Below are 22,701 nucleotides of genomic sequence, written 5' to 3' on the forward strand. Positions count from 1 at the left end.
TACTTTTTACAGTTTATCTGTTGGCCCCTTTAATTTGCATGCATGAAAGCAGCATGTCATTCATAATTTGAAGTCTCTTTTAAGTATATATTTAATAAATGTGTGATCCTTTATACACCGCAAAATATATTTTTAGAAAAGTGTGTTAATCTTAATTTATTTTATATTCCTAAAAACATGTTAGGTAAATTTTCTAATGTAATGGCGAGTTCAAAACTGTGTTGTCAACATTTCAATGCAACTGACTAAATCTAGGCATCATTAAACATGGCTTTTGATAACAAGAAATAACTCCAGCTCAGATAAACAGTCAAATGTGTGTCAGAACAAAGGATAACAGCTTAACCAGTCGAAGATTATGTCACTTAAACCGTGGACAGGGAAGATAAATCGTATATCCTTCAATTTACTCTACCTCATCATGCGGGTCGGACTTCCTTGGAGGTGTGAAATAATAGACCTGAAGTCATAAATTACCTAAATGCGAACTCATATCTCACATCAGTATCACTCTTGTAGGACCTATTCTTGTTTAAAATTTTCATTTTTTCAAGAAGTAGGACATTTGAGAAAAATCAGGACAAAAACGAAATATTATTTTAGAAAATGTTGTCATAAAAAAGTATATGTATTCCTTTGAAATTAAAAATATCATAATATTAGTATATATATTAACCTACTTTTGGTTCTTGGATTAATATTTTAGTGGATACGTTTTCGGTACTTGTATTTCAAAAATGTGGTAAAATTATTAAGATAAAATCTTCATAAATCTTTGCATTCTACATATGTAAAATCAACTGAAAAATGGGTCTTTAAATTTTTAGCATCATATCAATGGGTCCATATCTAATCAACCAGCTGGTTTTAATCCCGATTACTCATATTAAGATAAAATTTTGTATAGATTTATTTGCAAATTCAAAATTTAGGGTAACATTTTTTCAATCCGACAATGAATTCCCAAGATATAGAGTTCTTTATTTTTGTAATTTTAGAAAAGTTGTGATGCAAATCAACTTCATTTTTTTATTTTTTTAATATTTAGATTTAAATCAGAAATTAAATTTACCAATAATACCTAAGCAAGGAAGAAAAGAATCACCACAAAACCTCTTATATTCAAACTACATCATGGGATAAAGGGGGAATAAATAAATAAAATTCTTGTGATAACCTAAAGTCAGAAAAGTGATATATTGGTACATCATATCAATCACTTCTAAGTCCACTAACGGTTTGCGAGCAAAGGAGTGAAGGGAATGTAAGGAAAATATTATGAAACTATGTGGGTCTGGAGCTATGCAGGAAATTTTGGAACAAGAAGCAAAATCACCCTACATCCCAGCAAGACAAATAAACAGAAATATAAATGAAAAAAAAATCTTAACATCCTCAAGCTATACAAAGAAAAATACAACTGCAAGAATATAACCCTTCATGATGAAACAGGAGAATTGAGAAATGATGATAAAGGAGTAGAAACAATTGTTGGAATTTTCTAAAAAGATATGATTGAAGGACCTGATAATACAAGCACAAATGAAAATTATGATTAGAGAGCACAACTATCAAAAGAGAAGAAATAGGCATTACTCGAAGAATTTAGAATGAAAGAGGTATAACAATATGTGCACAAAAAAATGATAAATCGCCAGGGCCAACTAGAATAACCGCAGAATTCTACAAAAAAAAATATCCTACTACAATTCCATAAAGTTCTCTTCAAGAAGAAGAAGCAAAAATTCAAATTACATCCAAAACCTGAGGCCACTTTTAAATGAACATTATAAAATAGTTACAGGCCTAATAGCCGAAAGGCTTGACACAAATTGAGAAGAAATATTTCCAAACTCCCAATTCGTTTTTTTTTTGGAGAAACAGATGACTAACGATCCCGTTCTGTCTGTCTGAGAATGAATAAAACGGCAATCGGAAAAGAAAGTTAACATAGCAACGGTTTAATACAAATTCATACTAACAAAGATCGTTCCAAACTTATACACGTCAAAATCTTGATAGATGTGGTAACCCGCCTATTGGTATTATATCAGTTTAAAAGATACAAGTATCTTTTAAACTGATATAATACCAAAAATGGCAAGCCATTTTTTCCTTTCTTATTTTTCCCTAAAATCCTTTGCATGAATCACTCATCATGGAAGTTTCGAGCACCTGGACAACAGACTAGAAAACGTGCGCTCCAAGGGGTGGCTTAGAAGAAGTTCACGAATCGGATATTTTTTAATCAAAATACATCAATCCAGTTTTTTAATCCAGATTGTATGATTTAAAATCTATAAATATTTATACATAACAGGATAATTAATAAGAATTCAACACTAAATAAGCTGCAATATATGACCAATCTAATTTACATTAATTATTTCAAAAATAGATGCACACACCAGGAAAACTAATGTTCATAGCTTAAACATTATCAGATTGAAGTTTGGCAACCTTTCTAGATTTGAGCTTGTTTTTAAATGATCTTTTTCTGCCTTCCTGTCGAATGTTATCACTGAGTTGATAAACCAAATTTTTTCCCATGACGTTGAAGAGAATTTGTGAAATCTTGTCAAGAACGTTTTTCCATTTGTGAGCTTGATCACACACAGTTTCAACTATTGCTTCGATTGTAGTTTCTGAGTTCTTTCTTGACTCTGTATGGTGGATTTCTTTGATATGAGCAAAGTTAGGGTCACTAGAAGGTTCAGTGGAATGATGAAGTATTCTTGACTTTGGAAGCAGCTGTAAATATTTTTATAATTTTGTACAGGGTCGATGATGAGATAAACTTTATTATTGATGTTGTGTGAGTGAGTATTTGAAGTTTGGAGCTCACCGCCACAAAGAAAATGAGTGAAGAACTTCATGTTGACTGTGTGGTTATCAACTAATACAGCCACAACGATAAAACCGATTTGATGGAGGGTTTTCATAATTAGAGTATATTTGTTGTAGAGGAATTCAGGGTTTAATCTGGAAAATGGTATAAGTATTACCACATCCATGTAGTTTACTCGAACAGATTTGATCATAAATGATCAGCCATTTTAGTTGTTTGGTTATTCTCGCAGCCCAAGAACTTACCTCTACAAACTCGACTCTTTCTGCAGAGTAGACCTCATCGATTAACATTACGCTCTCTGCTGTTAAGGTGTTTGATCCTTATTCCAAGATATTTAACTATAGATGACAGTAGTCTAGTTTCTACGGTAACTGCAGTAGAGATAGTTCTAAGATACATGGGGCATGGAACTGTAAGGCAATTCGACTTGAGAATTTGATCATAGAGGGTTGTACTAACATTTTATCACAGAAGATAAACAGAGAGAAAACTAGGTGAAAATCTCCTTCTATTGGGGTTCTTGAAGAGTAATGTCATGATGAAAGACAATTTTGAACAATGAATTAGCTACAAGTCTGGGGATGCACGTAGTTTGTTTAATAAGCCAATGATGATTTTATAAGTATCTTCCAATATTCAAGAATCTATTGATCTTAAATACTCAGTAATGTTGATTACTTCCGTAACTGATTTGATGACATTAGCCTTTTTGGTAAGACAGTGGGAGACAGAACCATTGCTTAGTGTATGATGCCCATGAAAAATTCGAAAGATAAGGTTTTCTTGGACTCTGAGGATAGTCTTAATATCAAGGCCTTCAGTCGCTTCCAGCTTAACAAGGGTCAATTTTGGGTATTTAATAAGTATAAATCCCGACAGTAATGTTCCTATTAACAACTAAACATAAAGCTCGTTAACAGTTAGCGCCTCTTTTTACTCAAAAATTTTGAGCTCCAAGGCTTCCTGACGCTCGTTTTCAGCTGGAGTCGTTGTTACAAGTGTATCCTCAGGTATATTTATCAAGAAGCGGAGGAGAAGAGAGGCAGAGCAGAAGGTTTGACCATACTGAAGAGACAGCATCCTTCTTCAGTCTCCTGAAAGGTTAATTTATTCAATTAAGTACATATGTCAATCCTTGAATTAGTTCTATATTTTCATTTTAAAGTAACTTTTACTTAAAGCTCGAACCTGTTTTTGAACTTGTGCCCATGACAACCCTACCTTAGTCCCGGTTGCCGATTAAATTGACGACCACTGCCTTGTCCATGGTCTACGGAATGGGTAATATCATCCGATTTCGTAAAATGGAGGCTGCGCAGTCTTGAATTCTTCGTAATTAATAGGATTGTCTATATTTTTGAATTCGTATTGAGATCCCCTTTCTGTCTTGGAACAGCCCGCTCCCATTTGGATTTAAGATCCAGATTATGAGGCACATTGAAACCTGAAAAACTATGGTATAGGATCTTAGGATTCTTGGAGGTTCCGTCATAACCTTGACGACATCCGGGGCACATCACTTCCATCCCATCACCTTTAACTTAACAGTCACAATCGGAATCCGGAAGCTATGACTATAGTATCTTTCACTATTGAAACATCAAGCCGTGACTTGGAGCCAGCGTGTTTTTTTATTCATCTGCATGTAGTCCAGATAGCCAGAGATGTCCAACCACTCACATTCATGATCCTATGCATGTTCGGATATGTGAGGGAGCCAGATTCCAACAGAACCCCAGAAATGGTGGTTCCGAAGGAATACGACATTTTCCACCTCTGGTGATCTGGCATATCCTACTCAATTTCAACTGGAATTGACAGACTCCCAGGTTGTAAGGCTGCAATTCCTCCCAGGAAGCCTCACTAACTAATTAAAGTGTGAGTTAGAGAAAACAATACGATTTATTGATATTGCCAAACTACGCCCGAGTGCTGTTCTAATATCACGGACGGAATAATTTTAATCTTGCCAGGGTGTCTAAGTTACTTCCCTTCACATTCGTTTTCTCCAGTACTCGTAACCCAGGTTTGGTATGGAAAAATAGGTTGTAAGGTAATCAGACCCCCCAGCACAGTTTTACCATATTATTATTTCTAACTTTTTTTCATTGATAATGTTTTTACGATGCATGGGTATTGTTTGTTTGAATTTCATTATGAAAGGTGAAACATAACCTTGAGTATCGAATACTTGACTTGCTAGTGAGTCTTTACGAGTCATTTTTGTTCTATTACGATCAAATTGTTTAAATTTGTTATCTAGATCGAATTTATATTCATTTGTTTTTTTTGATCGAATTTAAGACCTAATATGGATACGAATTCTAATGGGTCTATTTTTTCTTTGTCAATAAAATTTAATATATTTGTACTATAGGTTATTATTTTATTACCTTTAATTAAGACGATTTATCGTATTAGATCAATTATCTCTTGCTCCGAATCAGCCTCAGTGGAGTATCGCCCATGAATGTTTTTTTTTAATATTATGTTTACGGCTATTGGATATTTTATAATCCATTTCTTAGCTGTTTATTGAAGATATAAGCTTGCGATACAATCTCATCCAAATTGAATTCTTGTAAATCGAAACATTTGAGGAGGAGATTTATCTGAGTCCCTCCAAATAAATCTGAACATATCCATTTCTGATTTATTCTTTAATCGTACTGATAAAAACGTTTTAGTTATATCTATTGTGGCAATATACTTATGTTATTTTGAGTAGAGTATTAACTCATTGATTTGAGGTAGCATGTTACGTCCTGATAATAAAAGTTTCTTTATGGTTCACTTTTTATTTTTCTGATCAGATTTTTCTGATTTTTTGATGCATTTATTACAATCCTGCATTTTGTTATAGCCATATTAGATTTAAGCGCAGGATGGCTAAATATAGGTTGTGTGATTTGTATTTTGCTGAGTTTCCGTTATAGTTTTCTCTGCATATCCATTTATAATAAAATCTTTATAATCTTATCCTAGTAAGGGAATGTTCTTTTTTTAATGTAGTTAGAACCTTTTTCCACATGGCATATGCTCTATTGAAGTTATCTATTATTTATATGCCTTTTGGATCTTTGTTTTTACCTTCTCTTATATCTCCTTCTTCTTGGGATCATTTTACAAGAAATGATTTTCTCACAATGAGTGAAGGGATTGAGTTCTTTAAAGACTGCAATCTCTTCCTCCAGTAATTCTAAATTAATGGAATATTCATCTATAGGTATATTCATCTTCATGATAGGAGTTGAGTGGATGGTCTCCTCTTCCATACTTTTACTAAAGAAATTATATATTTTATCAGTTAATGATCAAAATCAGTAATTGTTGACTATTATCAATTTCATTTTATTTCATATATCCACTCAAACTCAAAGTTTCAGTGTTTATTGTTTGCGCTATGAGTCTGGAGTTTTTATCAGGAATAATAAATGAATGTGACTTATAATTTTATAGAAGTAAATCTCTCTGAAGAAGGATCTCATTACCGGGATATACCCATGAGGTGAGCCGAAACCGTGTTTGCTTCGTAAAACCGCACGGAGCCTCCACAAGATCTTCCAATGAGTTTTCTCAAAGGAATACAAAGATATTAAAATAGTAATAAATTCCTTCAGTTACTTGATATCTTTTACAATTATGGTTGAAGGTTACTCGAAGGACCATGTGAGGCTTTCAGGCCTCTCTCAATTACCTCCTGGATTGATAAATAATAATAGACTGTTTAACTTACAAATAAATAGGTATGCGTATATAGAACCTAACTGGAGACTGAAAAAGTATCTTCAGTTTTAGGAAAAGTTTCCAAAGTATAAGAAAAATTTAATTTCCTAGTGAAAATATTAAAAAGTTGGAAATTCCTAAAAGTATGACAGCTTTGGGCTCAATTCTCCGGAGAGAATAATTGGGAAGATCTTTTCGAAAATGCTTTTACGAATTTTACAAGAGGATGGGCCTTGGATGACAAATTTCAAAAACATACATGATTTTTGACGAATTTTATTTGGTTCTGAGAACATTATTTTATCGTCGGGATTGGAAGAAGAGGACATTTTGTACTTTGGAAGAAACCTTTATATGGCCCAAAAAGCGCAGGAAGTGAGTTGTTTGTGAGGTTGGAGGAGATTTTGGCGAAGAGGAGAGGAAGAAAGAGCGTGGGAGAGGGTAGAAGTTGAAATGAAGGCGATACTGGAAGGAATCATCAAGGATGAGTATCTTGTAGCCGAATTAAAGGAAGACGGGCATAATAAACTCCTAGCCTATCCGATTGCCAAATGCTAAACAAGCTTAATTTCCATATTTAAAAAAAATAATTAAATTAATATATTCGTACCAAGACCTGTAGCAGGGGCTGAGAGATTTTTAAAGATTGTTGGGAAATTAAAATTTAGGAAAGGGAACGGACTTTCTTTTTCGGACCTATGGAAGGAGGAAGCGAGGTGGCCATTTTGAGATATCTTTAATGAAAAAAACAATTCAAGCAATGAGTAAAAAATAGGATTTTGAAGACAAAAGTATTTTCAAATTTAATTTTTTCAATTCTGATTTCCTCAATAATTTAAAAATTCAAAGAATCAAATTTTCACTAATATATCTATCAAAGATACATTAAACTAATAAATGTTTTGTGTTAAATCGGGTTATGATTTATTAAGAGAATATCCACCTCTTTCTTGTGTAAGAACTCTCCAAAAGAAGAAGTTTTTCCAAAATTGACAGGAAAGCTTTTTTAACGTTAGATAAATGCTCCATTAAAGCTTCGCTCGCTTATAAATGGTTTGTAATGGTTATTAAATACCACCATCTTACTTGGATTTAACGTATCATCCATTAAAAAAGACTTAAATGAGGTAAAAATACACAAAACATGCGGGTTTCAATTTTCAAACCAAGGGCTTAAACTATTTACTCGTAATAGAGTGGTTCCTTGGATGTATTGGAATAATTGGCGGTGGTTTTTAGCAATTCCACATTACCCCCGGGCCAATCTGATGGCAGAAAGTATTCAGCTATATTTTATGAGGCCCTAAGCTATTTTCTCCCCCACGCCCTCGTTACTGATTTCTTCAAAAAAAAAATTTCCACATACAGCATAATATTATTATTCTTAATATTCTTCTTACAATCTCATTCGTATGTACATTCTCCAATAGGTCATCCTTCCTCGGATCACAATATCAAAAATGGGAAAAATTATCAGTTGCTAACATTAGTTTTCCTGGTTTCCAAGCAACGGTGAAATTATAACGCATTTGCGTCCTTTCTTTGATTTCTTTTTGTGTTGGATTCTCAATTTTGTCTAAAGTTTTCTTGTTGAGGATATTTACAATTGCCGGATGATCTGTCTCAATATAAAAGTGGGGTAATCCTTGAAGATAAAGTTTTATTTTTTTGTTGCCCAATATATAGCCATCATCTCAAGCGTTGTTATTCAATAATTCTCTTCTGTTACACTTAGCCATTGAGAATTTGCTTCAATAAGATGCAATTTTCCTTCCCCGTCTTCTTGTCTTAGGATATACCCATGACATTTTTTCTTAGAAGCATCAGTTTCTAAAACAGTTTTTCTTTTCGGCATGATCTGACTCTTTTCAGGTAATTTAACCTAAGACTTCTTGAAATCTTCAAATGTGTCATTCTGTTCTTTAGTCCATATGTATTCCTTCATGTTGGATAATAAAGGTCTCAATCTGACAGATAAGTTGGTTATTTCCTTTAAAAATCCGCTCATTTGATTGACCATTTCCATGAACAATTTCAACTCAGATCTACAGGGTGTCCACGATAAATTGGAACTACTTTAAACTTCATCCAGATCCATAATGTGGATATTCAGGGTTAAATCATAATAATATAAAAGGTTGCATGAACAATACGCTATAACTTCCACCACAATTGTTTTGACGACAAACAGTAGTCATCATGGAACAAGCAAGGAGAGACGCCATCCTCAAATTGGCTCGCGCAGGACACAAACCCTCTGCCATCTACAAGCTTCTTAACTACCCCAAGACCACGGTGTACTGGGTCTTCAAAGCCTAGGAGGTTGAGGGAAAGGTCTGCTGCAAGACCCACAACATGAGAATTGACCGAATCCGCACTCCTTGCTTCCTTGAAGGCCTCCGGAAGTCCATCAAGGCTTCGCCGGGGAATTCCTTGTCCAGGTTGGCCAAGAACCGTGGACTGAACAAGCAGCTGGTCTCCAAGGCTGTGAATGAGGACCTCGGATACAGGTCATACCGAATGGCCAAACAACACATCCTCACGGCATCCATGAAGGCCACCAGGCTCACCAACGGTAAGCTTCTCCTCAATGACCTGAAGAGCCATGGAGGAAGAATCATCTTCTTCTCCGACGAGAAGAACTGGACTGTCGACAGAAGCTACAACGTGCAGAATGACAGGTGGCTTGCCAAGGAGAGAGAAGAGGTCCCTGCAGTCTTCCCCACGAAGTCCTCGGCCTCTGTGATGACCCTGGGTGTCATCTGCAGCACCGGTGAGGTGATGTCTCCTTTCTTCTTCAATCCCAAGGAAAGGGTTAAAGCGATAAGGTACTGCGAAGTCATTGAGGAGTTCGTCATCCCCTGGATGAAGGATACGGCCACTGGGAGGGAGTTCATATTGCAACAAGACTCAGCGCCCGCACACATTGCCATGAGGACCACTAACCTCTTGAACTCCCACAACATCACTTTATGGGATCGCAACACCTGGCCCTCCAACTCACCCTACCTCAATCTGTGTGATTACTAATTGTAGGGGAAGTTGGAGAGGGAGGTGTGCAAGGTCAGCCACAAGAGCATCGCAGCCCTGAAGGGCTCCATTACGAGGGAGTGGAATGCTGTCGATTCCACGGAAGTCATCAGGGTATGCAAATCCTTTAGGGGCAGGATGGAGAAGATGGCGGCTGCTGAGAGAGGACATGTTGAATAAATTTATTGTTTAATACCATGTCTAACTTTTTCATATTAACAAATACACTCCAAATTCCATTTTTATCAAGCAGGTTGAATTTTAAGATAGTTCTAATTTATCGTGGACACCCTGTATTTTGAGGAGGTGGTATTTTTGAAAGGGCTTTTGTTTTTCTGAGATCAATATTAATTCCATATTCTCTAACGATATAATCAATAAACTCAACCTTTGGGTTAGCAAATTGAATTTTTTCTTTATTGACGGATATTCCAAACTTCCTACTTTGATCAATAAATTCTTTGACTCTTTTAACATGTTGTTCAAATGTCTCATCATATTTTAAAATATCCTCAACCAACTTCTTTGTATTTGGCAATTTCCCATAAGCTTGGCCCATAATAAGATTGAATACGTCAATTGTTGCATTTAATCCCATTGACCATCTTTTAAACTTGAATCTTCCTCGCGGAGTTATGAACGGTGTTAGGTCTTGGTTCTCATAGTGTAAAGGGATCTGCCAATATCCTATAATTGCATCAAACGTGGAAAAGTACTTATTTCCAGGTTGAATGTTTGAAATTATCTCCTTGGGATTAGTCATAGGATGTATAGGTCTTTTGACAAACTTATCTAATTTTGTTAGATCCACTGTTAGTCTAACCGTCTCATTTTTCTTCACCACCATAAACATAGGGTGGCACTATTCCATAGGTTTATTTCCCAGCAGCTCAATTATTCCTTTTGCCAATTCCTTCTTCGGAGCTTGTCTTTAAGCAAAGGTAATCGCACCTTGCTGTGTAGATTTTCCAAGGTTCTACTTGTTCCATTAAATATATTTTTATTGGTGCGTATTTGATCTCTCTTAATGGTTGATTTCCATCAATTAATACATCATGATACTCCTCCACAAGCTTGTCTCTCATGGCTTTAATTTCTTCATCGGAAATATATTTCATTTCCTTGATTCCACGAGCACTAGGTTCTTTGGCTCTTTTTTTTTTTTTTACTTGTATAATCTTCAGGTAAAATTCTTAATTTTTTACACAATACTAACGACATTAGAAATTTCACTTTTTCCTATACAATTATAATATCTTCTTTCATCTCCTCATTTCGAAAACATAAATTCAAAATTAATGACCCTAGTTGATTAAAAGCAGCTCCAGTAGCTCCATTCAAACGAGAATCTGATGGAGCTATTGAAATCTTTAAGTGGTATTCCAATATCTTTTAAAAAAACTCTCATCCACAATAGATACCTCACTACCAGAGTCCGGAATTGCATAACTATAAGTACATAAATATGTTCTATCTAGAGAGTTTAATCGACTTGTATTGCAGGTGAGGAACTAAATGTGGTCACGTTTCTTACTATGACTCTTCTGTTTCTTGCAATTCCATTTTTACAGGCCTTTGAATCTTTAAAATGACCAATTCTTTTACAATTTCATTATTCCTGTTTCCAAGCAGGATATTTATTTATTATATGGTCTCTTGAGCAGAATATGTAATCCATTATTTTTTCTTTCAGGAGGATTTTTTCTAAAACTATTTTTGTTTCGATTAAGGGGTTGATCCCTGAATTTTCCTATTGTGATCTTGTTGACTTTTACAGAATTTAACTTTCGTCATCCCTCTTCGAAATTTCTTCAGCTCGACATTTATCAATTACTTTTTGAAGTGTACATTCTTTTTCTTCCATAGCCATAAGGGGTTTCCTCGTTTCTTCATCCCGAAGTACCACAATTAATTTAACTTTGATATTTTCTTCTAAAAAATTTGGCATGATTTGTAGTTCGAGTTACCTCTACGTAGAAGTCCGCGAATGATTGACCTTCTTTTTGATACAAGGAATGGAATTTAACTATGTCAAGAATGATGTTATATTGAGAGCGAATATATTTCCTCAATTTTTCTAAAATTTCGGGAATGTATAACTCCGTGTTTTCTTTAATCCCAATTGAGACTCTTAATTTCCCCTCATTTCTATATCCATGAAGGATCTTAAATTTGCTAGCTGTTTTCCGTGAGAGTACCTATCAACTCCTGCTAGTTGCTTGTAATCTTCAAAACTGAGTTTCCATTCAATAACTTCATTCAAATCCATGCTTCCTCTCAATAGTTCCGGTTCCTTATATGCAATTAGTTCCGTATACTTTACACGCTCTATCCTTTGATTGCAGATTCTGATCCTCCTTGGCAGCTAGTTCCTCCATTTTTTTTTGTAATTTCCCTCCATTTCTTTATACATTTGATATTCGAGTAGTAATTAAGTTATGGATACTCGAGTTTAAAAAAATAAAAGGATTGGAAAATCGAGTATTTTCAAAAAGAGTCAAATTTGTCCAATCATTTTCAAGGAATGTTTCAGTAATATTCATGAAAAATACTGATCACAATTTATAACTTTTAAAAACAAATTATTTTTTAGCTGTATATATATCAACAGCTCTAGTGGATAAAAGGGTCAAGAGGAGTCACTTTTTATCAAACAACCTCAGATCAAGTTGTCTTCAATGCATCACTTTCTTTTAATCCTTTAGCTATGCCTTTTCTATTTTCTTTTCAAGTAATATGCGTTCTCCTTTGTCTCTTCTCATCAGCTAGCCACATGGATACATCAAATCAGAGTAGAATATTTTTTCATCCCCTACGTGATTAACGTTACTGTACTACACATTTTTCCTCTGATACGAAACATAAAAAAGGACCAATATCAATTGGTAGTTCCAAATTCCCAATTAAGAAATTATTATTCTATAATTGTTTTAAGTTGTTCATAGCTTAAAATAAGTTAATTATAATTCAGCCAATCAATGTTCAAAATACTGATTAAGATAGAATAGTTTATTTATGACAGCTGATACAAAAATACACCATATTTTTTTGTGTTAGCTCCTCCATGATGTGCAACACTTTTAATATTTCCTGAATTCAGTAGTGGTATCCCTATGGGATTCTGTATCATAAATTTTTCGTTTTTATGTTCTTGTTGACCACCTTAGCTCACTATGTTCCATATAAGGAATGCCCATTTCGATACCATTCATTGTCCTTATCAAAGAGTCGTGAATTTTCGTAGAAAACGTCTTTTTCTATATCAGTCTACCCAAAACCCTGAACTTTATATATTAATAATTATAAAATGGAATTATATAATTGTATATCTAGTCCTAAAAGCTCTTTCCTTTTAAATCACAAGCCTCTCACCATTTAGGATCCATATACGAATTAGTTAAGTTATCTAACAAAACTATTTTCTCATTTTTACTTCCACCTGAGCTTTTCCATTTGATTGTAGGATGTAGGCATAAGATGTTCTATGAGTCATTCCCCATTTTTCAAACAAAAATATATATATTAATATCATCTCGCCATGTACCAATTCAGACCCAACACTCAACAATTTTTCCCCGGTATCTGTTTTTCCCCAGTTCTTAAAAATGAAGATAAAACCTGAAATTTTCCTGGTTCTAAATTATTAAATAACAATTAGAATTTTCCTAAAAAGTGCAAAATTCATAAGTATAGTGATTTTTCCTGTTTCTTCTTGTACCCGAATAGTATAAACATAATCAAATGCCAATACTTCGGCTATTCAGTTCAATAATGCATTAAAAATCATATAATTAGATCAAGGGAAATCTTGAGTTTCAACATATAACTGACAAAATGGAGTTGTATTACTATCATATTACAACAAATATAATGAGGCTGCTGGGTTGGATTTGAGGTTAAGTTTTTCATTGGAGAAGTGGAGTTTTATATATATTTCACAACTACTTCCAATGCAATGAGAGTGAGAACTAGTCCAACAGAAGAAAAAGAGGACTATTTTATAAACTAACGATTTACCTTGTTCTACATATAGCAAAATAATAGTATTTGTTACTTGACTAAAAATTCATAGATTTTTGGGAGTTTTTCATTTGACTTTTTATTAACATTACATATAACACTATGCATATACTCGTACAATACATAATACATTAATATTAAATTAATAAACTGGATCAATTTGATTTTTCATCAAGGTTTTTGTTAAGAGGAACCTTGGCTTCCATTTTCTATGAAATTTTTTTATAAATTCTGTAGATGGTTGAATTAATCAACGTCTTGATAGAGTTTGTAGCCATGGACTAGGCAGAACTTTAAGATATGAGGTATGGATTCCTAACGTTGGAAATTGGGGGAGGAGATTTTTGGCCACATACCCCACAACGTATATAAATCTCTCTCCCGGACAGTTTATTTTTATTTTGTTGGGAATACATGCAAAATCTCCTACATAGTAGTTTCTATTTTCATTCCCTACCAGATTCTGGGTCCTTGTGTTCTTCAAAAAAAAATCAAAATCTTCAATGTATGACAACGTTTTTTCTGCTATAAGTTCATGATTTTTTTCTAAAATACTTTTCATCCAATATACTGCCTGTGACTTCTTGAATCATGGAATAAGAGGGATCGTCATTTTGAAAATGAACGGAAAATTTTTAACAATAATATTTTCAGAGACACTGTTTACAATAATACATAGTCAATCTATTGATTTTATAACATTAGGATGAGAGTTAGTGTGTCAAATATATCTAATGCCGGGAAAAAAGTTTGTAAGGCAATCCTGATTTAGGCGAGATGTCAATACACAGGTAAACTGAATTTCATTTTTTAAAATTTTCATACAACGCTATCATCGACTTTGTTGAAATAATTATGCCTGTTTGGTAAGGGTTTAAGATAGATGACTTGGAGATAGGATAATTTCGTTATTGTGATTCCTTTTCATTTGTTTCATTTTTCCTACCACGTTTATCATAGAAAGAAGAATTACCCTTTGCTCCTCCAAATTGAACCCATAACCACTGGCAAAATTTTTATTTATTATAGGCTGTTGCGAACTGTTCATGACATCAAACCATTTATCTACAAGTTCGACTAAATCAGCAAATTTCTGCTTAGATTGATACTCCTCACTTAAAAGTTGAATAGCACTAGCTGTTGTATAACTAAATAAACGAAAAAAAAATATTTTATCCAAATAGTATCGATATAAATTTTCATGATATCTGAAAAAATCATTGGATTTTTTTTCACTGAATAGATGATTGAATTTATAACTAATTAAGGTAAAAATATTTTAAGATAAGCAAATATATTGGCCTACTTGACTATAATTTTTTAATGATTAATTGTTACTGAACGTCATTGAAGCAAATGTTTAAAAAAAACCAAAAACTATTACATATTAATATGTAATTCATATAAACTACAAAAAAATGTAAAAATACCCACAAATTTAACAATTTTTTGGACTCAATCTCTAAAAATGTTGAATTTGTTAGTTCAATTTTTGTTCCGATATAAAGAGTATCACATACATTCTACCACGATATGAAATAATTTTTATAAAGTAAATATATTAAAATATTGCTATAACATACGACTTAATTACCCCGTTGCATCCTAGGCTTCAATATTATACATAGATCTAATTGATTGGAATATCATATATGTATATACCAAACAAATAAAATAAACGCGTTGGTAAATATATTTCATGAAATGATGAATATTTTGTTGGTTATATAAATGTTACAAAGATGATGATTGAATCACCCTGATACACAATGAATCCCTGGAGTTATAAAATGGAACTTCTTATTCGTTGACATAATGATGGATAGATAAGCAGGTCGTAGCTCAAAGTATGATCATATATTAATGTATAAATTCACTTGTTGAATACTAAACATAGTCTCTTGGGTTATCCAATTTTTACAATGCCCTATGATAGCTTATGACTACGATCGATCCTAATGTTAATCCGTCTTAACCCATGAAGACTAAAATAGCTGAAAATACATATCTTGATTTATCTGCAAAATATTTTGGAATTGATTATTTCCTACCAGTGATATGATATAATTAGTAATTACTATTAAAACGATGACTAAACAATATAATATTATGAACTCTTTGCATCGACTCTGACGTCACAAAAACAATCCTTTTTATTTATGAGCTTCTTCATGACATATATATCAGTCTGCTTTACAACTCATATATCTGGAACAACAGCGAGGAATTCAATGCTCAAGACCACAGACTCTTCATCTTCCTCCAACACATTTGGGCTGGCCTTTACGATATTGTTACCCAATAAGGCTTTGCCACTTTTTTACACTTTTAAAACAGGTCCAGTGGGCTATAATACTATTTTTAACGTTTTGATGAGGTTTAAAAATTGATTTCAGGTCTTTCACAAGGATTTTTTACTTGAAATGGGATCCGTATCTTGATTTGTTTGATGAAACAAACTATGTATGTACATCAAACAAAGTGATAGCCACTAGGACTCTAGGAAAAAACATCACAAGATTGTGGCTCCTTTTTAGACATGTTAACGAGTCCGCCAACACAATTGGCTTTCTTCCACGCATGTTAGATTTAAAGATGATTGTCCCTTATAAAAATAAACTGATATAAACGTAAGTCATCCTAATACAATTAATTAAATACTTGCGGCTAGAACGTAATAGTATTCAAGTATTATTACGTTCTATCTACACGAATATCCTTTCATCTACTCTCAACGTCATCTGTTAAAAAGAAAGGAAACATTTAAAAAAAGAACAGAAAAAACTTGCTCTTTGCATTTTTCTTGTTACCAACTATTAATAACTATTTAGAAAATAATTATTAATTATTATATACATTGAATTAATAATTATATAAAAATAAATATCAATGACAGATTGCGAAATAACACGGTTCTAAACGAAGACACTTGATTGATATAAATTAATTTAAAATCCAAGTTCTATATACTTACTACCTTTTTGAGTTCAGAATACTTAGAGTCAGCTGATTTCAATAATAGAAGAGCCAAATAATGAAAATTGATAAAATAATATTTGAACTTTGTTTATTTCAAAAAGTGAATCGTAATATCATTAATACCATTATTTTCTTCAATTCTAGGGAAGAGTGAAGAAAATGAAAGGATAGATAGGACCGTAGGACTAAAACACCGATTAATCAGTCTTTAGGATGAGTTGTGAAAAAGACTATGTAAAGGGAGCAGGGATCAAATTGTCGCCAAAATATTTTTCTACGAAAAACAACACAAAATATACATTTTTTTAACTTTTTTTATTGAAAATCAAAACTATGACGAGCATATAGGTATAGAGTAGCCATTAATTCGATATCATAACCATTGGCATCAATAAAAGCCTCAATACGGCCTCTGAACCGGCTGCAGGCTCTTTTGACCATCTCGTTGTCCATATTGCCGAATACCTCCTTGATGGAGTCCATCAGGCTGGCCTTGGTGCTATGGGGATGTCTGTTGGTATGTTTCTCGATATAGCCCCAGACAAAATAGTCCAAAGGATTAAGGTTGGGAGAGTTAGGAGGCCACAAATCCTTGCTTACGATGTCATAACAGTTCTCGGTTAACCACTGCATGGATATTTTGGACACATGGCAGGGTGCTGAGTCCTGCTGCCACACCCAGGGCAGCCCAAATCCCTCACCATGGCCTTCATGGACCTGGTAGGGTCATCCTCAACCATCTTCTTCTCCTTGTCGAAAATGTCGGTGTCCCTGACCTTCCTGTCGGCGCCCTACTCCTTGGGTGCCCTTTTTATTGTGGCATCAACATCCCAGGTGTCCTCTAGCTTCTTACAGATACGCTGAACAGTCCGTAAATTCACTCCTAAGTTTGAAACAATCGTTGAATGGAGATTTCACCTCCATTATTAACCAAAGCCATGACTACGGCGGACCTCCAAAGCTCCTTGTTCCACTTATAGCTCTTTATCTCCTCATATGATGACGGCATGATGCTAACTGAACTACTTATCGTCAGCTGACGAGAATAGCTTTCCTATTTGGTAACCGGTTTTTTATTTAATAATGTCGTCTTCAAGTTATCAGGGTTTAAAGTAGGCGAAAATTTGATCCCCGCTCCCTGTAGATAGATTACAAAAAACTGAAACGGGAAGAAAAAAAGAATGATTAGAAATGCTGATCTAGGAACGATTAACTACTGTACAGCTTTATCTCGCTAACACAAAAATATCCTTTGTATTTTGTTGTCAGCTGTCGACTCCCTTGTCACTTTTTAGTTTTTGTGAAAATAGTATAAAATTTAGTCAAAATAGTCAAATCAATACCTTCCAAGACAATAACAAGATATCTTTTTTTGTAGACTATTCAGATATATAGATCTGCGTCCACTCATAGTTCCATTGAATTCATTTAGATATGTTTTTGAGATTGAGATGTCTTTAATTTTCAGGGATTTTATCTATATAGAAGAGATTAGCATGCCTCACTCGGTGTATCAAATCTCCTTTAATGGAAGTATCATTCATTGTACAGATGTCATTTGTCATCCAAATCTGTTAATTGATAATTCATTGGTTCAAATAGTACACATCCGTCGGTCCTTTTCTTGTATGGAATCATTGTATAAGAACTGATAAATATTAAGAATACTCAGGACGTTTGTTTGTAGCTGTAGCGTCCCCCCCCGCCCCCTCCCCCATCGAGAAATTTTGAAAAAAAAATAATTAATATGGGCATAAAAACTAAAAAAATATGATTTCTTTTATAAAAAGAAGGTCATTGAGGGTACCCCACACAAAAAAAAAATCATTTGGACACCCTTATCCTTCGCCCACAATTCCTTCATTGAAACTCTTGAAGCATGTTCCTTACAATGTCTAATCTATTTCGTCTCTTCAAGAAAACTATTTCATTGATTTCAGTCCTTTAGTATTATTGATGTAAAAACATAAAATTATCCATATCGTATCTCCTCTAGTACGTCAAACCATTTCTTCATTTTATTTTTAGTATTTATTAGATAAATTCAAATTATAAATCAATAACAATGTTCTTAAATTAATATATTGAATTGTACGTTTTTGATGCACTTAGTACAAGTAATATATATATATATATAAGTGTAATCAGAGCAATAAAAGAAAAAAGAAGTAGTATTATTACTAAAATATAATAAAAAATATTATGGATATACCTAGCAAAATATTCGATCTAATAACTTTGTCCTATTTTTTAGTATTAACTTACCTAAAACTACACAAATAATCCTACTTAAATTAAACACTTCAATTAATTTGTAGTTGTAAAATTAAGCAACTTATTTATGAATATATGTGCAATTACTCCCGGAAAAATTAAAGACATACATTTCTATGTATTTTGGAGGGATATATAAGATTATGAAAAACTGAGTAATATCATCAGTGGATTTGGAACTGAGAAGATAATAACAGAGACATGCAGACAATATATCTTTTGCTAACATTGGTGAGTAAAGGGCTTGTAGTCCATGAAACAATTATGATAATTTTTGATTTGCCAGATTGTTGCTGGGGCTTGGGCCACCACTGAGAAAAGGCAAGGAAAGGGGGTGTCAGGAAGTGCCCTCGAGAATATCGAAGGAGAAACTTATTTTGATGAAAACAAATTACCCGGAGTGCCCAATGGAAAAGGCCAAAGATGTATCCAAAAGATTGTTCAAGTTCAAGAGACTGAGTACGACCGAGGAATGAGTTGCCAACATACCTTCAAGAAGAAGTGTCACGTAACTTATGTTACAGACTATGTTTCAGCTCCCGAAAGGAAGTGTGAAACGACCTTCAAGAAGAACTGCCACATTACATTCAAGCCTGTGGTAAGTTACACTATTTAAATTATTTATTTCCTTTGGAAAATAAACTAAGGGAGATTATTTCTAGCCCTTCAGTGCACAAGTTAAGAAATGCTACATTCCTCAAAATCATAAATGTGAGGGTGAGCCTGAAGGTGAGGAAGTTTGTAGGAATGTCTATGAAAGTCACTGTGAAACCAAATACAAAAACTATGATCTTGAACAAGACGAACCCCTATGCGAAAAGAAGGAGGAACTCCGTTGCAAAAACGAAACTGTCAAACTCTTACACCTTCCCGAGGATAACGAAGAAGGAGGTATCGAGCCCTTTGCCATCAAGGAGGTATGTGAAAAGTGGCCCATCCAATCATGCACTGTTGAGAAGAAGAAGGTCACAAAGGTTCACCCAAAAACAGAATGTAAGAAAATCCCAAGAAAGGTCTGCACCCATAGCAATTGCAAAGTCGTTCCTGGACCTGAAGTATGCCATGAACAGACCCAAACTCAAATCCAAAACATTCCTCAAGAAGATTGTGACCTCGAACCCGAAGAAAATTGCCGAGTTGAATCCGCCCTTGTTCCAAAGTGAGTGCTTATTGTCAAGTTAATAATATGTACAGTATTTAAAATTTTAACTCCATCCATTTCAGACTCATTCCTAAGAATAACTGCGTCAAGATTCCCAAAGAAGTCTGTGTTCCCGTAAAAACGAACCCTAGACAGATCAGCAAGCCTGTTCTTAAAGAATGGTGTTATAATCCCGAGGACTATGGTAAAAAGGGAGGTGACGATTTCAAAAGATTTATGGATTAATTACACACTCATTAATTTATTATATAATTTATTCAATTGAACATACAGATTTGTTAGAAATTTATAATTATTCATCAATGAAATAGGCAGATATACATTTCATAAAACGATAACTATGTTTGTATGATTATTTGTTTAAATGATAAAGCAATATGGAAATAGGTATTAAATTAAAGTTTAGTTAGTAAATAAGAGTTCTTATATGATGAGAGATAATTCGAGATGGGGAAAAGATAAAATCTCGGCGAGCTTATTTAGTTTATATAAAAAAAAATTCAAATTCTCTAATTTATTAATAGCACTTTTTTTAATTATTCCTTTCTATTTAATAAAACTTATTAACAGCCAATTGATCTCTGTAGTAGATATATCGTCTCTTAGAGTCTCTTTTTCACATCTCAAGATATAGTTATGCAATGTTTTGTATTATCGGTGTATTGTATAGGCCTAATCAGTAGTACCTTATTATTATCAGCGTTTCTTTAATGAATTCAACATTTATTTCTGATTGCATCACGTTATTATCTTAACGTTATTATTGTGTCACACAACATTTAAAATATAAAGAAAACGGAGAAAAGGCCCAAAAACTATTTGGTACTTACTCTGTTCTTCCTAAATATGAAGTTATTCAGTAACTGTTCAAAATGCTTGACAGCTTTGAATGAGTTAATTTTAGTTCAATCTATCACGTTCAGAACACTTTTTATAAGAAAAGATCAGAAAAATAGACAGTCGACCACAAAAAAAACAGTATAATTTTTTGTGTACGCTAGGTTTTAAAAATTAAAATTTGTGAATCGATTACATATGAAGGTCTGACTTTAAGAGTCCAAATCCATCATAAGTTGACACCCAAATATCATTTATTAATTTTGGAAGGGACTAAGGTCAGGAGTTACATCAAAAGAGATAAGGGATAGACTTCTAAGTTTTAAAGGGATCAAATTCATTCAAAAGTACATAAAGAAGTATGTGGCAGGGCCGTCCGTAGGATTTTTTTTTTTTTCAAGGGGGGTTGCTTGAAATTTAGTGCTTTGACTGCCTCTCCTAATTTCGATGCTAATATCAAATAAGTTCAATCCTCGGCGGAATCTGTTTCTTTAGTGAGCAAGGATTGACTCACCAAGATAACAAAGAGCTATCATCCTTTTGGATAAGGATCTTTTAAGATAATACGAATATAGTCCATTCATGAATTACTCATTTACACGAAAGGTTATTTCGCAAATGTATTTCGATTTACACGTTGCTGAGCAAAGTGACCAAAATTTCTTCTCATGAAAGTCAAGATAATTTTTATTGAGGAATGATTATTCTCTTGCTCCTTTAAATAAACACAACAACAGTCAACATCTATAAATAATTTATATAAATCTATATCCTAGTATATTTTTCAGAGCTGATCTCTTATGAAATGGAAAGATATTTTGTTGTAATTTTTCTTGTATTTTTAAATTAGATACTCAGGACTGATACCTATCACTTCAACTTTTTTTTTTTTGTTAATATTTAATACATACATGATGATATCCATATGGTCCTTTTAAATATATTTTTTTATTATGAAATACATTTCTATTTATTTATATAGTATTTACTTATAATAATAATAATTGTTATTATTAAGTTAGGAGTTTAAATGCTATTATTTATTTTAGAATACATTGGTTGTGGCTAATATCAAATTATTTGATATAAGTTTATTTCATCCCTTGCTTGAATATTATAATATTAGTCTATAAAGAGTTACCTACCCTTCCCGTAGATTATATTTACTTATTCAGAAAAATAAATACACATTTTGCTTCAGATTTGAAATACATTTTTTATTAGAATCCATTATTTTTTATTGTGTTTAAACATTAACAAACAATACAAGTTAATTTAAGCATTGAAGATATTCTGATAATAAAGGCCTGAACTCGCTGTTAAGTTTTTTATATAACTTTTTTGATTTTTTACATTGATATCCAATTCTTCTCTTGTTCATAAATTTTATAATTTACCTCAGAGAAATATTATTTGCCATACACTTGAAAAGTTTACATGCTATACATAGAAAATATTGTTTAAAAGTATGATTCTCCTCATTCCATTCATTTCTTTTGGTAACTTCCAATTCGTGGGAATCGTATATTTACAATCATCCACCAAGTCCAAAATACTTCCAATAAGTTTGCCGTGATAAGCCATTCTTTTTTACCATTTCCTTCTCCATAATGTCTAAGTGCAGCGATCGTTGACTAATGAAACAAACTAATGGTTTCTTTGTGGAGCTCTCTGTATAAAGCCGTAGAAAAACTTTTCTATAATATTGACAAAGTATACATCCATGTGGTGTACCTCCTCTGTGAAGAATCTTTTAGAAGGAGGGATAATTGTGAAATGAGGAATGAGGTTTTGGAGAGGCTTAATAACTATTTCAAAATTG

General features: G+C 33.3%; 1 protein-coding gene and 1 long non-coding RNA gene across 2 annotated transcripts in view; both read left to right on the forward strand.

The window, feature by feature from the left end:
- LOC139905650 (uncharacterized) overlaps positions 1-22,701 on the forward strand; it is an 82,800-nt gene that overhangs the window by 55,029 nt on the left and 5,070 nt on the right. The gene's annotated exons all lie outside the window — the stretch shown is intronic.
- On the forward strand, positions 19,048-20,380 carry LOC121120692 (uncharacterized). The gene is made up of 4 exons (XM_040715554.2): positions 19,048-19,111; positions 19,167-19,478; positions 19,543-20,039; positions 20,105-20,380. Exons 1-4 carry the CDS (start codon positions 19,082-19,084, stop codon positions 20,265-20,267), a joined length of 1,002 nt encoding a protein of 333 aa, XP_040571488.1. The 5' UTR covers positions 19,048-19,081; the 3' UTR covers positions 20,268-20,380.

The sequence above is a fragment of the Lepeophtheirus salmonis genome, chromosome 6 (genome assembly GCF_016086655.4).
Source record: "Lepeophtheirus salmonis chromosome 6, UVic_Lsal_1.4, whole genome shotgun sequence".
In the NCBI taxonomy this organism is placed as follows: Eukaryota; Metazoa; Arthropoda; class Copepoda; order Siphonostomatoida; family Caligidae; genus Lepeophtheirus; species Lepeophtheirus salmonis.